We start from the raw sequence: 16,689 nt of genomic DNA, 5'->3' as shown, positions 1-16,689 counted from the left end.
CGCCCCTCAGAGCAGCCCAGCTGGCTTCTGCGGAGCTCAGTTCCGAGGAAGCCGCCCCCAGGCCCCACCCACTCAGCGAGGCTCCGCCTGGCTCCTCTGGGGCCACGCCCACGACCGCCATTGAAGCCACGCCCCCTGCTGAATGTGCGTCCCTCACCTCTTACCTCCAGCCGCTCTCCTTCCCCGGAAGGCCCAGTTGAAGATCCGGAAAAAGGATCGGGAAACGCCAATAGGCACATTGCGCTTGCGCCAGGGTCCGGAAGTCAAGTCGGAGGCGGAGGTGACTCTGCTTCCGTTTCTGGTTTTGCTCCAGTGTTTAGGTTCTCTTTGCGGCTGTTCAAGATGAACCGATTCTTCGGGAAAGCGAAACCCAAGGCTCCGCCGCCCAGCTTGACCGACTGCATTGGCACGGTGGGCACTTTACCACACATAACTAGGCTCAGGGACTCTGACACTTCGACCCCGCCCACCCAAGGCTTCTACTCCTCCACTCCATTCCGGGGCCCGGGCTCATTACACCTCAGCTCTCGCCACCCCACTTTGGTTCTTGTTACCCAGGTCATTCGTGACGCCACAAATCAGGGACCCCCTAAGCCATCGCTGTCTCGCCCTACTCGTGCCCCACCCCTTCTGAAGCCCGCGTCCACTCACTCTTTATCCCCTCACTGGTTCACACACTCTTCCCACCTCGTCCAGTTCGACCCCTAATTCCTCTACCATCGCTCATCCCTCTCTCACGTCCCCATCCTCGGTTTGATATCCTACCTCAACATTCTGAATCTCAGTAACACAAAATTCAGAACCCTGGCCTCTTATGTTAAGCCACCACTTTCTATTGAAGCAAATAGATCTACAGCCATAGCCTGGATCCACTGGGCACTGGCCTATTTCCTGATTGAGCCCCCAGCTGGACTAGTCTCTGATTCTAGAGAAATCTCAACTCAGACGAGGGGTTCTCAAATTATTTTTCTGCTCAAACACACTTGAGGGCAACTCTGGAATATTACAATCTGGGGTATAGTTTATAAAAGCCCCACCAGTGTTTCTGACCGGGTATCTTCCTCCCCACCATTAGAAATATCTGTTTTCACCTTTCACTTTATGCTCTTATTTTTCCTTTTTTTAAATTCCTCTTTATTCACTCCTCTCCTGCCACTTTTCATGTAAATGTATTGCCATAACTACCACTGCCTTTGATTTTTTTTTTCCCTCAAGGTGGACAGCAGGGCAGAATCCATTGACAAGAAGATTTCTCGCCTGGATGCTGAGCTAGTGAAGTATAAGGATCAGATCAAAAAGATGAGAGAGGGTCCTGCAAAGGTAAGGTAGGCAGCACCTGCAGAAGGTGCTGTGACAGCCTAACTCAAGTACCAGTGGAAGTAGGGCCTGGTGATAGGGGCTGGTGAGAGGTACAGAAGACACGTTCACAGTCTAGTAAGGGGAAAACACATGTGAGGAGGAGGAGGAGAGTTTGTAGCAAAATATGAGAGAAAGGCTGTAGTTTGAACTGGTGGAGAAAAGATGCTGATCACATGTCCAGAAGCATGTACATGGGAATTAGGGCCTTCTACTGAGAAAGGGGAAATCTGGAGAGGCAGGACCTGCTCAGGAATAATGAGTTGCCAGGCTGGTCAGGTTAGATAAGTATAATAGAGTGGTTAAGGAGTGGCATGTTGGGGAAAAGTACCAGTATTCTCTGAATAATACCATCACTACCTACTAGCTGTGACCTTGATGAAGTTACTTAATTTCTTATTTTTCTCTTCTGTTAAGTTCATGGACTGTGAATGTAGAACTGCCTTCTTTTTTCCCATCCCTGTAACTTATTAGGCATCTGAACTAGAGCAAGATGCTTAGCATCACTGATCCTCAGTTTTCCCTTCTGTGAAATGGGAATGATATCTACTTTATAGTGTGAGGATTAAATGAGGTAATTCATGTGACCTATATAATACTGTGTGTAAATGTTAGGGATTATTATAATCTGTGAAGTAATATTATCTACTTTTCCTTCTTCATTGGAGAAGACAAATAAAATGATTTATGAAAAAGTATAGAAAAGGAAGTGACAAGAGGATTTTCTCTGCCATCTTAGTTGGATGGCATGGAATGAAGAGTGACCAGAGGCAGGAAAGCTCACCTAGACTTGAGGAGATGAAAGCCTAAACCATGGTGGTAGTCATGAGAATGACATGAGAGGAATCAATATGAAAGCAAGTTCTGAAAATCTAACAAGATGACAGTGCATGAAGAGACAAGTGGTAAGGTCAATATAACGGTTCTCAACCTAGAGAACTGAGACTGGTGGGGCCATTGTTAGTAATTTCCAAGGTGAAAACAAGTTGAGGGATTTGAGCATGTTGAGTTTGAGTGGATAGCAGACTCCAAATTGGAACTCTCCCTAAAGCACCTGGATATACAGAATCAGCCCTCTTAGGGCTGGGAGTAGAGATAATATGCACTAAGAAAAGGAAATGTACTTCAGTACACTGAGGTGTGGGATGCAAAAACTGAGGCAAGCTGGGGCTTAAACCTGCTTGGGAGGTGAACAATCCAGGAACCACTGTGTCTACTGCTTTGAAGGCAAGAGGAAATAAGTATGTGAGTTGAGGATATGGGTGATTTATTTTACCTTATGTATGTTTTCTACTTCCTTTAAATCTGTTAAAATTTGTTTTTCTCCCTAGAATATGGTCAAGCAGAAAGCCTTGCGGGTTTTAAAGCAAAAGCGGATGTAAGTTTTTAGCACAATCTCCTTTCCTTTAGCGGGTTTACCAAAAGGGAAATAGTCTTCCATTCCTTTAGGTTCTCTCTCTCTCTCTCTCTCTTTTTTTTTTTTTTTTTTTGTTATTTAAAGGCTGCACCTGTTGCATAGGGAGGTTCCCAGGCTAGGGGTTGAATCTGAGCTGCACCTGCCAGCCTGCACCACAGCTGCAGCAACACCAGATCCAAGACGACGTATCTGCAACCTACACTGCAGCTCGCGCTAACACCAGAGTCTTAACCCACTGAGCAAGGCCAGGGATTCGAACCGGCATCCTCATGGATACTAGTTGGGTTTATTAGTGCTGAGCCACAATGGGAACTCCCCTTTAGGTTTTCATACCACTTAAAGAAAATTCTCTTATTTAGTGTTAGAGATGCTTTCTTCCTGAGGATTTCTATATGACTCATATTTCCCATTCTCACTTGACCACAAAAAGGTATGAGCAGCAGCGGGACAATCTCGCCCAGCAGTCATTTAACATGGAACAAGCCAATTACACCATCCAGTCATTGAAGGACACCAAGACCACGGTACTCCCAAAACACCTTTTCCCATGATTTGACTTTATTTTGTACCCTTGTGCTGTTTTCCCATGGTTATTAAAAAGCAGCTTAACCAATGCACCTTCTTAAGACATGGTGTTTTCTTTTTCCTTTTTTTTTTTTAGGTCGACGCTATGAAACTGGGAGTAAAGGAGATGAAGAAAGCATATAAGCAAGTGAAAATCGACCAGATTGAGGTGAGATGTAAACTGGTTTCTGCAAGAATGTGCACTGGTTCTAAAAGAATCAAAATGAATGCGTATGTGATGGGAAAGATCACAGAAGAGGGATCAAATCTTGGGCCTGCCATTTACTAATAGAGTAACTTTGAGAAAGGGTACCAAAGATCTTACTTTCCTGCTGCTAACCTAAGGAGCCTAATGCCATATATAGTTATTATAAGGATGGGCTGGTGTATCTAAACACACAACACCTGGCACGTAATAAGCACCCAGTTTCCTTTTACTTCAGACTCACTTAATGATTAGTAGTTACCTAAATTACAAAGTGGGCATTTGCTGCCCATCTCCCAGGATTGTCACAAGTGTTAAATGATGACATATATATAAGGTGCTTAGCATGGTTCTTGGTGTAGAATTGATTCCATTTTTTAGTAATTCTTTCTAGATTTTTTTTTATTGAGATACACTTGGGATATAACATTGTGTTTAAGGTATATAATGTGATGATTTTGGAGGTGTATATATATAAAGTATATATATATAGTGAAATGATTAGCACAGTAAGGTTAGTTAACACTTTCATCACCTCACGAGGTGATGTGGTGAGAATCTTTAATTTTTTTTTTTTTTTTTTTTTTTTTTTTTTTTTTTTTAGAGCTGCACCCGTGACATATGAAAGTTCCCAGGCTAGGAGTCAAATTGGAGTTGTAGCTGCTGGCCTACACCACAGCCACAGCAATGCTGGATCCAAGCTGCGTCTGCGACCTACACCATAGCTCCTAGCAATGCCAGATCCTTAACCCACTGAGCGAGGCCAGGGATTGAGCCCACATCCTTGTGGATCCTAGACAGGTTTGTTAACCACTGTGCCACAATGGGAGCTCCTAGCATTTCTTTTGAGATAGTGTTTTGGCTGGGGAGGTGAGCCCTGAGAGCCTGGCTCCTCCCTCTGTCATTTAAACAGCCCAGATGGTGAGCAGGGATAGCAGAGGGAGTGGTGACTGGCCAGAGAAAAGAGGCTTCCTTTCCTTTCTGCATGTGTGATAGTGCTCTTTTTCTCTACCCTCGAGTAGACTCTTTCTAAGAGGGTGGGGACTCAGTTTTGTTTATTGTTGTATCCCCAGTGCTCTAAACATACCTGGCCATAGTTGGTGCTCAGAAAGTATTTAATGGTAAACAGGAGTTTAACCTAACTAGGATCCATGAGGACACAGGTTCAATCCCTGGCCTCGCTTAGTGGGTTAAGGATCCAGTGTTGCCGTGAGCTGTGGTATAGGTCACAGACATGGCTTGGATCCTGCATTGCTGTGGCTGTGGTGTTGGCTGGCAGCTGCAGCTCTGATTTGACCGTTAGTCTGGGAATTTCCATATGCTGTGTGGTGTGGCCCTAAAAAAGAAAAAAACGAATGAGACTATTCAAGGAGTTAAAGCAGTTCTGCCCAATCAAGCATTATTTGTTAGTTGAGTACTTATTATGTCTCCAGCATTGTACTGCTTCTGCAGAAGTATTCTCTCATAGTTCTGGTCTTCAGTAAGTGAAGGTATTCCTCTCTTCTTGCTCTTTTTTTTTTTGGCGGCGGGGGTGGGTGGTACATTCTTGAGGCATGTGGAGTTTCCCACGCCAGAGATCAAACCCATACCACAGCAATGACCTGAGCCACACAACAGTGGCAAGGCTGGATCCCAGCCTACTTTTAGCTACCAGGAACTCCTATGTTACTCTTTTTGAGCACCTCCTTAGACTGCCTGGGGCCCTCTCTCTAATCCTCCACAGTCCGAGCTTACAAAAATTTAAGCTTAGTGATAGCTTCCAGGAGATTCACCAAAGAAGTTCTGAATTTGCTTGTCTTATTTGAATAGTACTATTTGATAATATAATGAAACTGAATTTTATTTTCTGCTTTTAGGGCTCCTTGTGGTTTTTTTTCTTTCTTTCTTTCTTTTTTAGGATTCCTTTTGTTTTAATTAGTGCTATTTCATAAACAAAGTAGGAAAAAAGTTGGTCTTTCTGGGTTTTTTGGTATGTTTATTCATCTTTCCCCTCTGGTTGTCTCACTGTCTCCCCAGCTAATTATCCTTCTCTGTACCCTAATAGCTTCACCTGCATGATAGGTGCAGAGCCCCTTTCTTGCTAACTTTTTTGATGTATATGGGTCTTTGGCTGGGCTAGGTATTTTGAACTTCATTTTTTTTCCCTAAAATACCATACTTGTAAAATACTTTCAGAATTCTTTTGTGGCGTAGTGGGTTAAGGATCCAGTGCTGTCACTGCAGTGGTTTGGGTTGCTGCCGTACTGTAGGTTCCATCCCTGGGCCAGGAACTTCCACATACTTTGGGCAAGCCAAAAAATAAAATAAATAAAACAATTTCATTGTTCTATAGTGCTCATTTAAAAAATTTGCCTCTGTGTGTCTTTCCCTGTTTCTTTTTTATTTCCTAGTTTCTGCACATAAAAGTCTAGTGATCCTTTTTGTTTTGTACTGCTTCTGTCTGTTTTTCCAAAATTAAACCTTCTAATTCTTTGTGATGAAATTTTTTTTTGTTTTTTTTGGCCTCACCTGTGGCATGTGAAAGTTCCCAGGTCAGGGATTGAATGTGAGCCAAAGCAGTGACAATGCCAGATCCTTAGCTCACTGAGCCACCAGGGAACCCCAACTTTGTGTTGATTTTTTTTTCATGTGTCTATCCTAGAGTCTTGCTAGGAATCCTATTCATAATAGATGATTTTGGAAGACTTATCTTGATATGTAAAAGCATGATATAGGTTCATCTTGATTAGTTTATTTTTACTCTCCTTTAATTATTGTTGCAGCCAATGCTCCTCTGTATAGCAGACTGTTAGATATGTATAGTGTGGTAGTTTGCCATTTGGAGATGCAGAAAAGCAAGGCATTTTCTTTTTAAAAAAATGTTTTTCTTCATTTTATTTTCTACCTTTTATATGGAAAAACAAACCTCTAATTTGGGTGCCAGGGTGGAGTTTTTAAATGTTTTGATTGCTGTAGAAATTTTTTTTTTTTTTTTTTTTTTTTTTTGTCTTTTGTCTTTTTGTTGTTGTTGCTATTTCTTGGGCTGCTCCCGCAGCATATGGAGGTTCCCAGGCTAGGGGTTGAATCGGAGCTGTAGCCACCGGCCTACGCCAGAGCCACAGCAACGCGGGATCCGAGCCGCGTCTGCAACCTACACCACAGCTCACGGCAACGCCGGATCGTTAACCCACTAAGCAAGGGCAGGGACCGAACCCACAACCTCATGGTTCCTAGTCGGATTCGTTAACCACTGCGCCACGACGGGAACTCCTGATTGCTGTAGAAATTTTGAAGGATACTTGGTGCTGATTTGGCCTTCTGCATTATCAACAAAAGTCTCTTCCCCTCTTTGTGGAATTTTCAGTATGTGAAGAGTATACTGTTGTTCTGTACATCCTTAACACAGTGAAAGATATATAGGATTAGGTGCTTAGCGTTTCACCTTACTATAACCCTGTGAAGTATGGCTACTAATAATCCCCCTTTACAGATGAGGAAATTAAGGCTAAAAGACATTACTTTTCAGAGTTCCCACTGTGGCTCAGTGAGTTAAGAACCCAGCTAGTATCCATGAGGATGTGGGTTCCATCCCTGGCCTCATTCAGTGAGTTATGGATCTGGCACTGCTGCAGGCTGCAGAATAGGTCACAGATGCAACTCATATCTGCCGTTGCTGTGGCTATGGCATAGGCCAGCGTCTATGGCTCTGATTCGACCCCTAGCCTGAGAACTTCCATATGCTGTGGGTGCAGCCTTTGAAAGACAGAAATAAATAAATAAATAAATAATAAAAGACATTACTTTTCATTGAGTAATGGCCAAATTTTAGCTTGGATATTTTTGACTCCACAGTCTGTTCTTCAAACTGTTGTATTAACTGCCCTGCATTATGTTGTACCACTTTTCAGATTGGTTTTACATTCTTTCTGGCCTTGTAGTAGTCTCCCAATTAACTATCAATAGATCATTCCCAAATGCTTTATGTCCTCAGTCAATTTATTTCACCAGCGTGGTCTCAGATACCAAGCCTATCCTGATTCATTTCTGTTTCCCCATCCAGAGTGGGTACAGCTTTTTGTACCACCCAGTTGTTTCCACTGCTACTTCCTTTCCCTCCACAGTGTAGTCACCTTTTGGTTGACTCAAGAAGAGTAATATGGGAGTTCCCATCATGGTAAAGGGTAAACGAATCCTACCAGGAACCATGAGGTTGTGGGTCTGAACTCTGGCCTCACTCAGTGGGTTAAGGATCCAGTGTTGCCATGAGCTGTGGTGTAGTTCGAAGATGTGGCTCGGATCTGATGTTGCTGTGGCTGTGGTGTAGGTGGGCAACTGTAGCTCTGATTGGACCGCTAGTTGCAACCTCCATGCTACAGGTGTGGCCCTAAAAAGCCAAAAAAAAAAAAAAAAAAAAAAGTAATATGCTTGTTTCAGTAACGTCCTTTTTTCTATTAACTAGAAAAATTGATAGTGTAAATGTTGCATGATTTCATGTTTTAAGCAACAAACTTCCTGTGATGACAGAGAGCTTATGGGTTTTTTTTTGTTTGTTTTTTGCCACATACATGGCATGCATGAGTTCTTAGCCAGGGATTGGACCCCCATCACAGCAGTGACAATTTCAGATCCTGAACCTGCTGAGCCACCAGGGAACTCCTATGGCCATCTATTCTTTTTTTGTGTGTGTGTCTTTTTGCCTTCTCTAGGGCTGCTCCCGCGGCATATGGAGGTCCCCAGGCTAGGGGTCTAATCGGAGCTGTAGGTTCTGGCCTACTCCACAGCCACAGCAACGCCAGACCCGACCGAGCCGAGTCTGCAACCTGCACCACAGCTCACGGCAACGCCAGATCCTTGACCCACTTAGCAAGGCTGGGATCGAACCCGCAGCCTCATGGTTCCTAGTCAGATTCGTTAATCACTGAGCCACAACGGGAACTCCTGGCCATCTATTCTTGCAATAGCAGTTTGGATTTTGATGAAGCACCTTAAATTCAAATGCAAGTCTGCCAATTCTATTCTTTAAGTTTACATTTTTATCTCCAAAAATAGGAGGATTATATGGGTCATTATTTGTTTCTAAGATTCGGGGGAGACAGTGGGAGCAGTCTGTATTTAGAGAAAAATGGTAGGAAATGAATAAAAATACTGTCATGTATTTTTGTAGGATCTACAGGACCAGCTAGAAGATATGATGGAAGATGCAAATGAAATCCAAGAAGCACTGAGTCGTAGTTATGGCACGCCAGAATTAGACGAAGATGACCTAGAAGCGGGTGAGTTACAGGAAAAGCAGTATATATGTAGCTTTAGAATATGAAAGAAGTGCCTGCCTGGGACCTTTCCAGCATGCTCCTGTGTGGGTTCCCTGAGAGATAGTTTATGGTACAGTCTCTGGGAAAAGAGCTTGAGAGATGCCATGTCAGACTTTCATACCCCACCACCTCTGGGACAGACAAACTCTGAAGGATGGTTCAGGCACAGACCTCTGCTGATCTGGTGCTTAGTATCCAAACATTGCCATTCCCCGCCATTTTCCTTTTGATTTTTTTCTGTTTATTTTCCTACTTGGAGTCCTCTCCCTCAGAACAACAAAGCAGATCAAGAAACAGTAGTTGGCAAATACTTTGTATGCCTCTACTGTGTGCCAGTCACTGTTAGTTGTGGGGAACTCAGCACCGAAGAAAATAAACATGATCCCTGTGTTCATGAAGCTCCTTCTCTAGCAGGGGTAAGAAACTGCCTGTTTCAAAATAATTAATTAATTATAAGAGCACAGAATGTGGGGAGGAAAAGTGTAGGGTACCATAGGAGCACACAGCCAGGGAATCTAACCTAGTTGGGAGTGGGGGACATAGAATCTGGAGAATGAGTAAGGGTTAACAAGACAAAATGGGAGGGCTTGTTGAGTCACAGAGAGGAGTTTAGAAATTTACTGTAGTCTATGTAGGAAATGATGGGGGGTGTTCATTGTGGCTCAGCTGGTTAAGAGCCCAACTAGTATCCATGAGGATGTAGGTTTGATCCCTGGCCTTGCTCAGTGGGTTAAAGCTTTGCCCTGAGTGGTGTTTGTAGGTCAAAGATGTGGCTTGGATCTGGTGTTGTTGTGGCTATGGTGTAGGCCGGCAGCTGCAGCTCTGATTTGCCCCCAGCCGTAGAAATGTGATATGCTGTGGATGCGGCTCTAAAAAGAAAAAAGAGAAAAGAAATGATGGTGAGGAGTTCCCTGGTGTCTCAGTGGGCTAAGGATCTGGTGTTTTCACTACTGTGCCTCAGGTTAATGTTGTGGCACACTTTTAATCCCTGGCCCAAGAACTTCTGCATCCCATGGGCACGGCCAGAAAAAAAAGAAAAGAAATGGTGGTAGCCAAGACTAAAGTGGCAGTAGCAGAAACAGAAGTGGACAGATGGAAGAAATTTTAGGAGGTTGAATGGACAAGACTTAATGGATGACTTAATTGAATGTGGAGAGAAAGGGAGGTATCACAGATGTTTGCCAGTTTCTTTTTTTTTTTTGTCTTTTCTAGGGTGGCACTGCGGCATTTGGAGGTTCCCAGGCTAGGGGTCTAATCGGAGCTGTAGCTGCCGGCCTACGCCAGAGCCACAGCAACGGGGGATCCAAGCCGCATCTGCAGCCCATACCACAGCTCATGGCAACACCAGATCCTTGACTCACTGAGCTAGGCCATGGATTGAATCCGCAACCTCATGGTTCCTATTCAGATTCATTAACCACTGAGCCACGACGGGAACTCCAATGTATGCCAGCTTCTAACATGAGTAACTGGGTAGAGGGCAGGACGACCCCACAGTGGACACACTGGATTTTCTGTTACATGACTCCTCTCTCACATTACTCCTTCTTTATCTTCTCTTTTGCGTAGAACCTTGTTTTTCCCCATTTGTTTCTTTCTTTTCTTTTATTTATTTCTTTCTTTTTTTTTTTTTTTTGTCTTTTGTCTTTTTAGGGCCACACCTGCAGCATATGGAGGTTCCCAGGCTAGGGGTCTAATCAGAGGTACATCTGCTAGCCTACACCACAGCCACAGCAACCTGGGATCCGAGCCGCATCTGTGACTTACACCACAGCTCATGGCAACACCAGACCCTTAACCCACTGAACTAGGCCAGGGATCAAACCTGGAACCTCATAGTTCCTAGTCGGATTCATTTCTGCCACACCACTATGGGAACTCCTCTTTATTTTCTTATTTCCCATCTTGAGTTTGCTCTGATGAGTCTCTACCTGCTCTTCCATTCATTGTGGTCACTTCCAACTCACTTTGTTCCTAGAATTATTTTTAAGCCTGATTTCATGTAATCATCAATCACTGCACAAAAATCTCAGTCTTATGCATTTCACTGTCTCCTCTCAAGTTCGTTAGTAAATTAGAAAGGCTTTTTTTCTTTTGGTCTTTTTTTTAGGGCCACACCTTGGCATATGGAAGTTCCCGGGCTAGGGGTTGAAATGAAGCTGTAGCTGCCAGCCTACGCCACAGCCACAGCAACACAAGATCCGAGCCACATCTCTGACCTGTACCACAGCTCACAGCAACACTGAACGAGGCCAGGGATTAACTTCCTTAATCCACTGAACGAGGCCAGGGATTGAACCTTCGTCCTCATGGATACTAGTCAGGTTTGTTACCACTGAGCCATAACAGGAACTCCTGGGAGAGAATTTTTTACATCTGTTATTGTCAGGATTTCCCAGTTTGAATTGACCAACTGATAACTATAGAGCCCTCTTAAGACGAGGGCCTAGTAAAGCTGTGGGGTATAGTGGTTTTTATTTATTTATTTATTTATTTTGGGGCCACACCCAGAGCACATGGAGATTCCCAGTCTACAGGTTGAATCAGAGCTGCCTATGCCACAACCACAGCAATGCCAGCTTGTGGCAACACTGCATCATTAAGCCACTGAGCGAGGCCAGGGGTCAAACACGTGTCCTCACAGACAGTATGCTGGGTTCGTAACCTGCTGAGCCACACAGCAGGAACTCCTGTCTGTTTAATTTCAATTTTTGATTTTCATAGATTTTACCATACCAGTCCCCTGGAACATTGTTACTATGGTCAACTTTTGTTTTGGAAATAGAAATTAATAACCTCTTTCTCTCTAGGTTCTTTTTTTTTTTTGTCTTTTGTCTTTTTAGGGCCACACCTGCGGCATATGGAGGTTCCAGGCTAGGGGACTAATCAGAGCTACAGCTGCTGGCCTATATCACAGCCATGCAAGATCTGAGCCGTGTCTGCAACCGATACCACAGCTCATGGCAACGCCAGATCCTTAACCCACTGAGTGAGGCCAGGGATCAAACCCGCAGCCTCATGGTTCCTAGTCAGATTGGTTTCCTCTGTGCCACAACAGGAATTCCCTCTTTCTGTTTTTAAATTTTTATCTTACTTCAGATAATTTGGTTGCCTTTTGTAATATTAGCTGCAAATTTTCTTGCTTACTTTTTTTTTTTTTTTTTTTTTTTTTTGACATGTTGACTCTTTCAATCTCAGAATTGGATGCACTAGGTGATGAACTTCTGGCTGATGAAGACAGTTCTTATTTGGATGAAGCAGCAGCTGCACCTGCAATTCCAGAAGGTGTTCCCACTGACACAAAGAATAAGGTAAAAGCTTTTTCTGTTTGATATACAATTTCCTATACAAAATTATAAAGGTTTTATGCTTGATCACCATTCTGGGAATCTAAAAGGTTTTTTTTGCTTTTTGCTTTTTAGGGCCACACTCACAGCATATGGAAGTTCCCAGGTTAGGAATCAAATTAGAGCTACAGTTGCTGGCCTAAGCCACAGCCACAGCAATGCCAGATCAGAGCAGCGTCTGTGACTGACACCACAGCTCGCGGCAACACTGAATCCTTAAACCCACTGATTGGGACCAGAGATCGAACCCACGTCCTCATGGATCCTAGTTGGGTTCGTTCCCCTGAGCCACAGCAGGAACTCTTAAAAGGTATTCCTAAGTAAGAGTAAAGAAGGGCTATCTCGGGAATTCCTGATGTGGCTCAGAGGATTATGAATCTACCTAGTATCCATGATGATGTGGGTTTGATCCCTGGCCTTGCTCAGTAGGTTAAGGATCTGGTGTTGCTGTGAGCTGTGGTGTAGGTTACAGACTCGGCTTGGATCCCGAATTGCTGTGGCTGTGGTTTAGGCTGGCGGCTTCAGCTCCAGTTTGAGACCCCTTAGCCTGGGAACCTCCACATGCCATGGGTGTGGCCCTAAAAAGACAAAACAAACAAACAAAAACTGCATGGTTATCATTATAAATAGATAAAATTTTGCTACTTGGGAAATCCCATTCACCTTATCTGAGTTCCTGGTATAATGTGTCCTTTTCTTCTATTGCCTCTGGCCGTTGGCAGCCTTGGTCTTTACTTGTTCCCCTTGTGTACATTGAGGAGCACAGTGTAGATGACAAAAATACTTGAGTGGAAGCCAGTCTCAGCTCTGCCTTTATCAATTTATGTGACTTTGAGCAAGTTAGAAATCCATGTCCCCTCTAAACCTCATGTTCTTCCCACCTTTAAAGTCTGGGGAACAAAAGTGGGAAGTAGGTGATTTCTCAGGTCCCTTAATGCTGATTTTGATAAATGTGCATCTTCTCCTACTTAACTCCCACTCTGTCCCCATTATTGCTTGATCATGGGATAGTCTTACCTTTCTTTACTGCCCATGCCACCTCCACTTCAACGTGCCAGGTGCATAGGTTGCTTTTTCTCAGCATACCTGAAATAATGTTTATTAACACTACCATTGTCCACCTTTTCAAATCCCTGGTAACAAGGCCCTGAAGCATATATGTGAGTCCCACTTTTTTTGTTTTGTTTTGTTTTGTCTTTTTAGGATGCAGCATCAGCATATGGAAGTTCCCAGGCTAGAGGTTGAATCAGAGCTGCAGCTTACGGCCTATACCACAGCTCACAGCAATGCCGATCCTTAACCCACTGAGTGAGGCCAGGGATCTAACCTGTGTCCTCATGAATACTAGTTGGTTTTGTTACCTCTGAGCCATGACGGGAACTCCTCTTCCCACTTTTCAAAGGTCACAGATTCCTGACTTAAATGTGCTGTTGAGATAGGGTTTCTGAATTGATAGTGGTATCCGCGCCTGTGAGTTTATAGCCAAGTGTCTTATGGAGGTGACTCCCTGTCCTCGGACGCTGCTCCTTCAAGGACTGAGGAGGCTATAAAAGTTGTTGGTTCCTTTTAGGGATCAGAGTGAAAGTGAGAATCTGAAGGAAGGAACTCACTCCTCGGCCTTTCCTCCTGGATCCTCCTAGCCCATGTTTCCCCTTTCTGGGTTTACTCTTAAATTTCTCTTTCTTTCTCTCATTTTTCCTTTATCCTGCAAAGAGTCATCCCTTTTGGTTCATTTCATTTCTTTTCTTGGTTTATCACTTAACCCTTTTACCTTTCACAAAAAAGCTTGTTCTCATATTATCAGTGGGATTTTTATTTCCATCGATTATCACACTTGAAAATGAGTTTTGTCTGCTAACTATTTGCAATCATTTTTTGCTTATCAGGTGGAAAGTAGTGGCACTAAACATTGCCTCCTTTTCACAGGATGGAGTCCTGGTGGATGAATTTGGATTGCCACAGATCCCTGCTTCGTAGACATGCACCATTCAAGTATATCATGTAAAATAAATACATATTCTGGGATATTTATCTTTCCAAATTTGCCATAACAGTTTCAGATTCCTTTATTCTCTTTGGAGGAAAAGTTAATTACATTGCTTTTGTTTTTTTTCTGTTAAGAGACTCATTGCTTGGAGAAGGCTTTCTTCATACTAAATTTGTATTCCTTTTCTCTTACAAAAGACTAACTTACTTAAAATTATCATTGAGGATGTATGTATGACTCCATTACTTAGTAGTACTTGTGGAATAAAACCAAGAGAATGTGGATGTTTAAGCTCCATGACAGCATATCTCCACAGTCTCGGATTGACCTGATAAACTGATAAAACAAAATTGAAATTAGTGAGACTGTCCATATTATGATTCAAAACCATTTTCTTTCGTGGTATTATAGGTTGGTTAAAGTGATGGCCTTTTTTGGTGACTTTGTTGTATCTTGTGAGTAAATCATTACTGTGTCGGATATTGGAATGGAATTATCACTACTGTATCATGAGTGGATATTTTGATTCTATGGTTGCTTCAGTATTACAGCTGACTTGTAATCAATAATGAATATTTCTTGATATTTAATGTATAGGACATTTATTTATACTCAATAAATATTTTTCAAAAGGATATAATTTTATTTATTATTTTTATTTATTTATTTTTATCTTTTTAGGGCCACACCCGCGGCTTATGGAGGTTCCCAGGCTAGGGGTCCAATCGGAGCTGTTGCTGCCGGCCTATGCCAGAGCCATAGCAACGCCAGATCTGAGCCGTGTCTGTCTGTCAGCTACACCACAGCCCATGGCAACACTGGATCCTTAACCCACTGAACGAGGGCAAGGATTGAACCCGCAACCTCATGGTTCCTAGTCGGATTCATTTCTGCTGCACCACAATGGGAACTCCTATTTTTTTATTTTTAAATTGAAGCGTAGTTGATTTACAGTGTTGTGTCAATTTCTGCTGTACGGCAAAGTTACCTCAAAATATTCATGATATAATCTTTTTTATACTTTTTCTCATATTATATACTGTCATGTTCCATCTCAAGAAATTGGATATAGTTCCCTATGCTGTATGCTTATCCTTTCTAAATGTAATAGTTTGCATCTGCTAACCCCAAACTCCCAGTCCATCCCATTCCCTCCTTCCCTCCCCTTGACAGCCACAAGTCTGTTCTTTATGTCCGTGAGTCTGTTTCTATTTTGTAGAAAGGTTCATTTGTGTTGTATTTTAGATTCTACATACAGGTGATATCATATGGTATTTGTCTTTCTCTTTCTGACTTACTTCACTTAGTATGATAATCTCTAGTTGCATCCATGTTGTTGCAAATGGCATTATTTCATTCTTTTTTATGGCTGAGTAGTATTCCATTGTATATATGTACCACATCTTCTTAATCCATTCATCTGTCAGTGGACATTTAGGTCGCTTCCATGCCTTGGCTTTTATGAATAGTGCTTCAGTGAACATAGGGGTGCATGTGTCTTTTTGAATTGTAGTTTTGTCTGGATAGATGCCTAGGAGTGGGATTGCTAGATCTGTGGTCTTGGTATACTTAGTTTTCTAAGGAACCTCCATACTGTTTTCATAGTGGTTGTACAAATTTACATTCCTACCAACAGTGTAGGAGAAAAGGATATCATTTTAATAACATCACTTCAGCCTAAAACCTCCACCACAAAAACCAAAGTTAATGTTATTTTAATGTTGACTCGGCCTAAGCAGCATTATAGCATAGAGAAAAGACCAAGGAGCAGTCCAGGCTTGTCCTGGATCTGCCATCTAATAACTACTGAGTGGTCTACTCATGCCTCTAAACTTCTGTTTCCTTACAAGTAAAATTGTGCTTACCTCACAAGGCTTTTGTGAGGAATAATCGAGGTAATTGTCTTGAGTACTTTATTAACTGCCATGTCATATGAGGGATTATTAATTTAAAACAAACACGGGATTTATTCTTTTCTTGGAAGGTGCCTGGAGTGCTCCAGCAAATCCAAATTCTTGCCTGACTTCAGGATCTTTAATGGTCCATCCTCCCTCTCTTACTCAACCTCTTCCCAAGAGCAGTCCCTCCTCCAGCCTCACTGGGTGCCTGGCAGTGCCACACCCACCAGCCTTTCATGTGTCAGCAGGTCAATCCAGTTAGAATTTACTGAACCCCAGCCCTGTAGAGTCTCTATACCAACTCAGGAGATACCAAGTACAATTCGCAGCTCCTGTCTTGCAAACTTCACCGTCTAGTTATAGGTGAGGATGAGATATCTGTGTAACCCTTTCCCACCTCCACTAACCTCACCCTTGACCAAGCCTTTCAGTGGAGCGAATGTTACATTTTTGTCACTACCTTCTTCTTCTTTTTTTTTTTTTTTGATTTTTTTTTTTTTTTTGCTTTGCTGTTGTTGTTGTTGTTGTTTGTTTAGGGACACACCTGTGGCATATGCTAGGGGTCGAATTGGAGCTGTAGCTGCCGGCCTACACCACAGCTCATGGCAACACCAGATCCTTAAC

The 16,689-nt window shown here is 42.9% G+C and overlaps 1 protein-coding gene across 1 annotated transcript; it reads left to right on the top strand.

Moving 5' to 3' along the window:
* Positions 1–313: 313 nt before the first annotated feature.
* On the top strand, positions 314–14,799 carry CHMP5 (charged multivesicular body protein 5). Its single transcript, NM_001244744.1, is given in 8 exon segments — positions 314–411; positions 1,216–1,320; positions 2,688–2,734; positions 3,204–3,297; positions 3,435–3,506; positions 8,686–8,794; positions 12,032–12,144; positions 14,107–14,799. Coding segments are annotated over 8 exon segments (660 nt in total). The 5' UTR covers positions 314–342; the 3' UTR covers positions 14,158–14,799.
* Positions 14,800–16,689: the final 1,890 nt, after the last annotated feature.

The sequence above is a fragment of the Sus scrofa genome, chromosome 10 (genome assembly GCF_054392235.1).
Source record: "Sus scrofa isolate SSC_HxYL_T2T_F1_AM1 chromosome 10, Sscrofa_HxYL_maternal_Yorkshire_Landrace_v2.0, whole genome shotgun sequence".
Taxonomy (NCBI): Eukaryota; Metazoa; Chordata; class Mammalia; order Artiodactyla; family Suidae; genus Sus; species Sus scrofa.
Note: the sequence above shows the minus strand (reverse complement) of the source record. Positions and strands in the feature narration are given on the sequence as shown.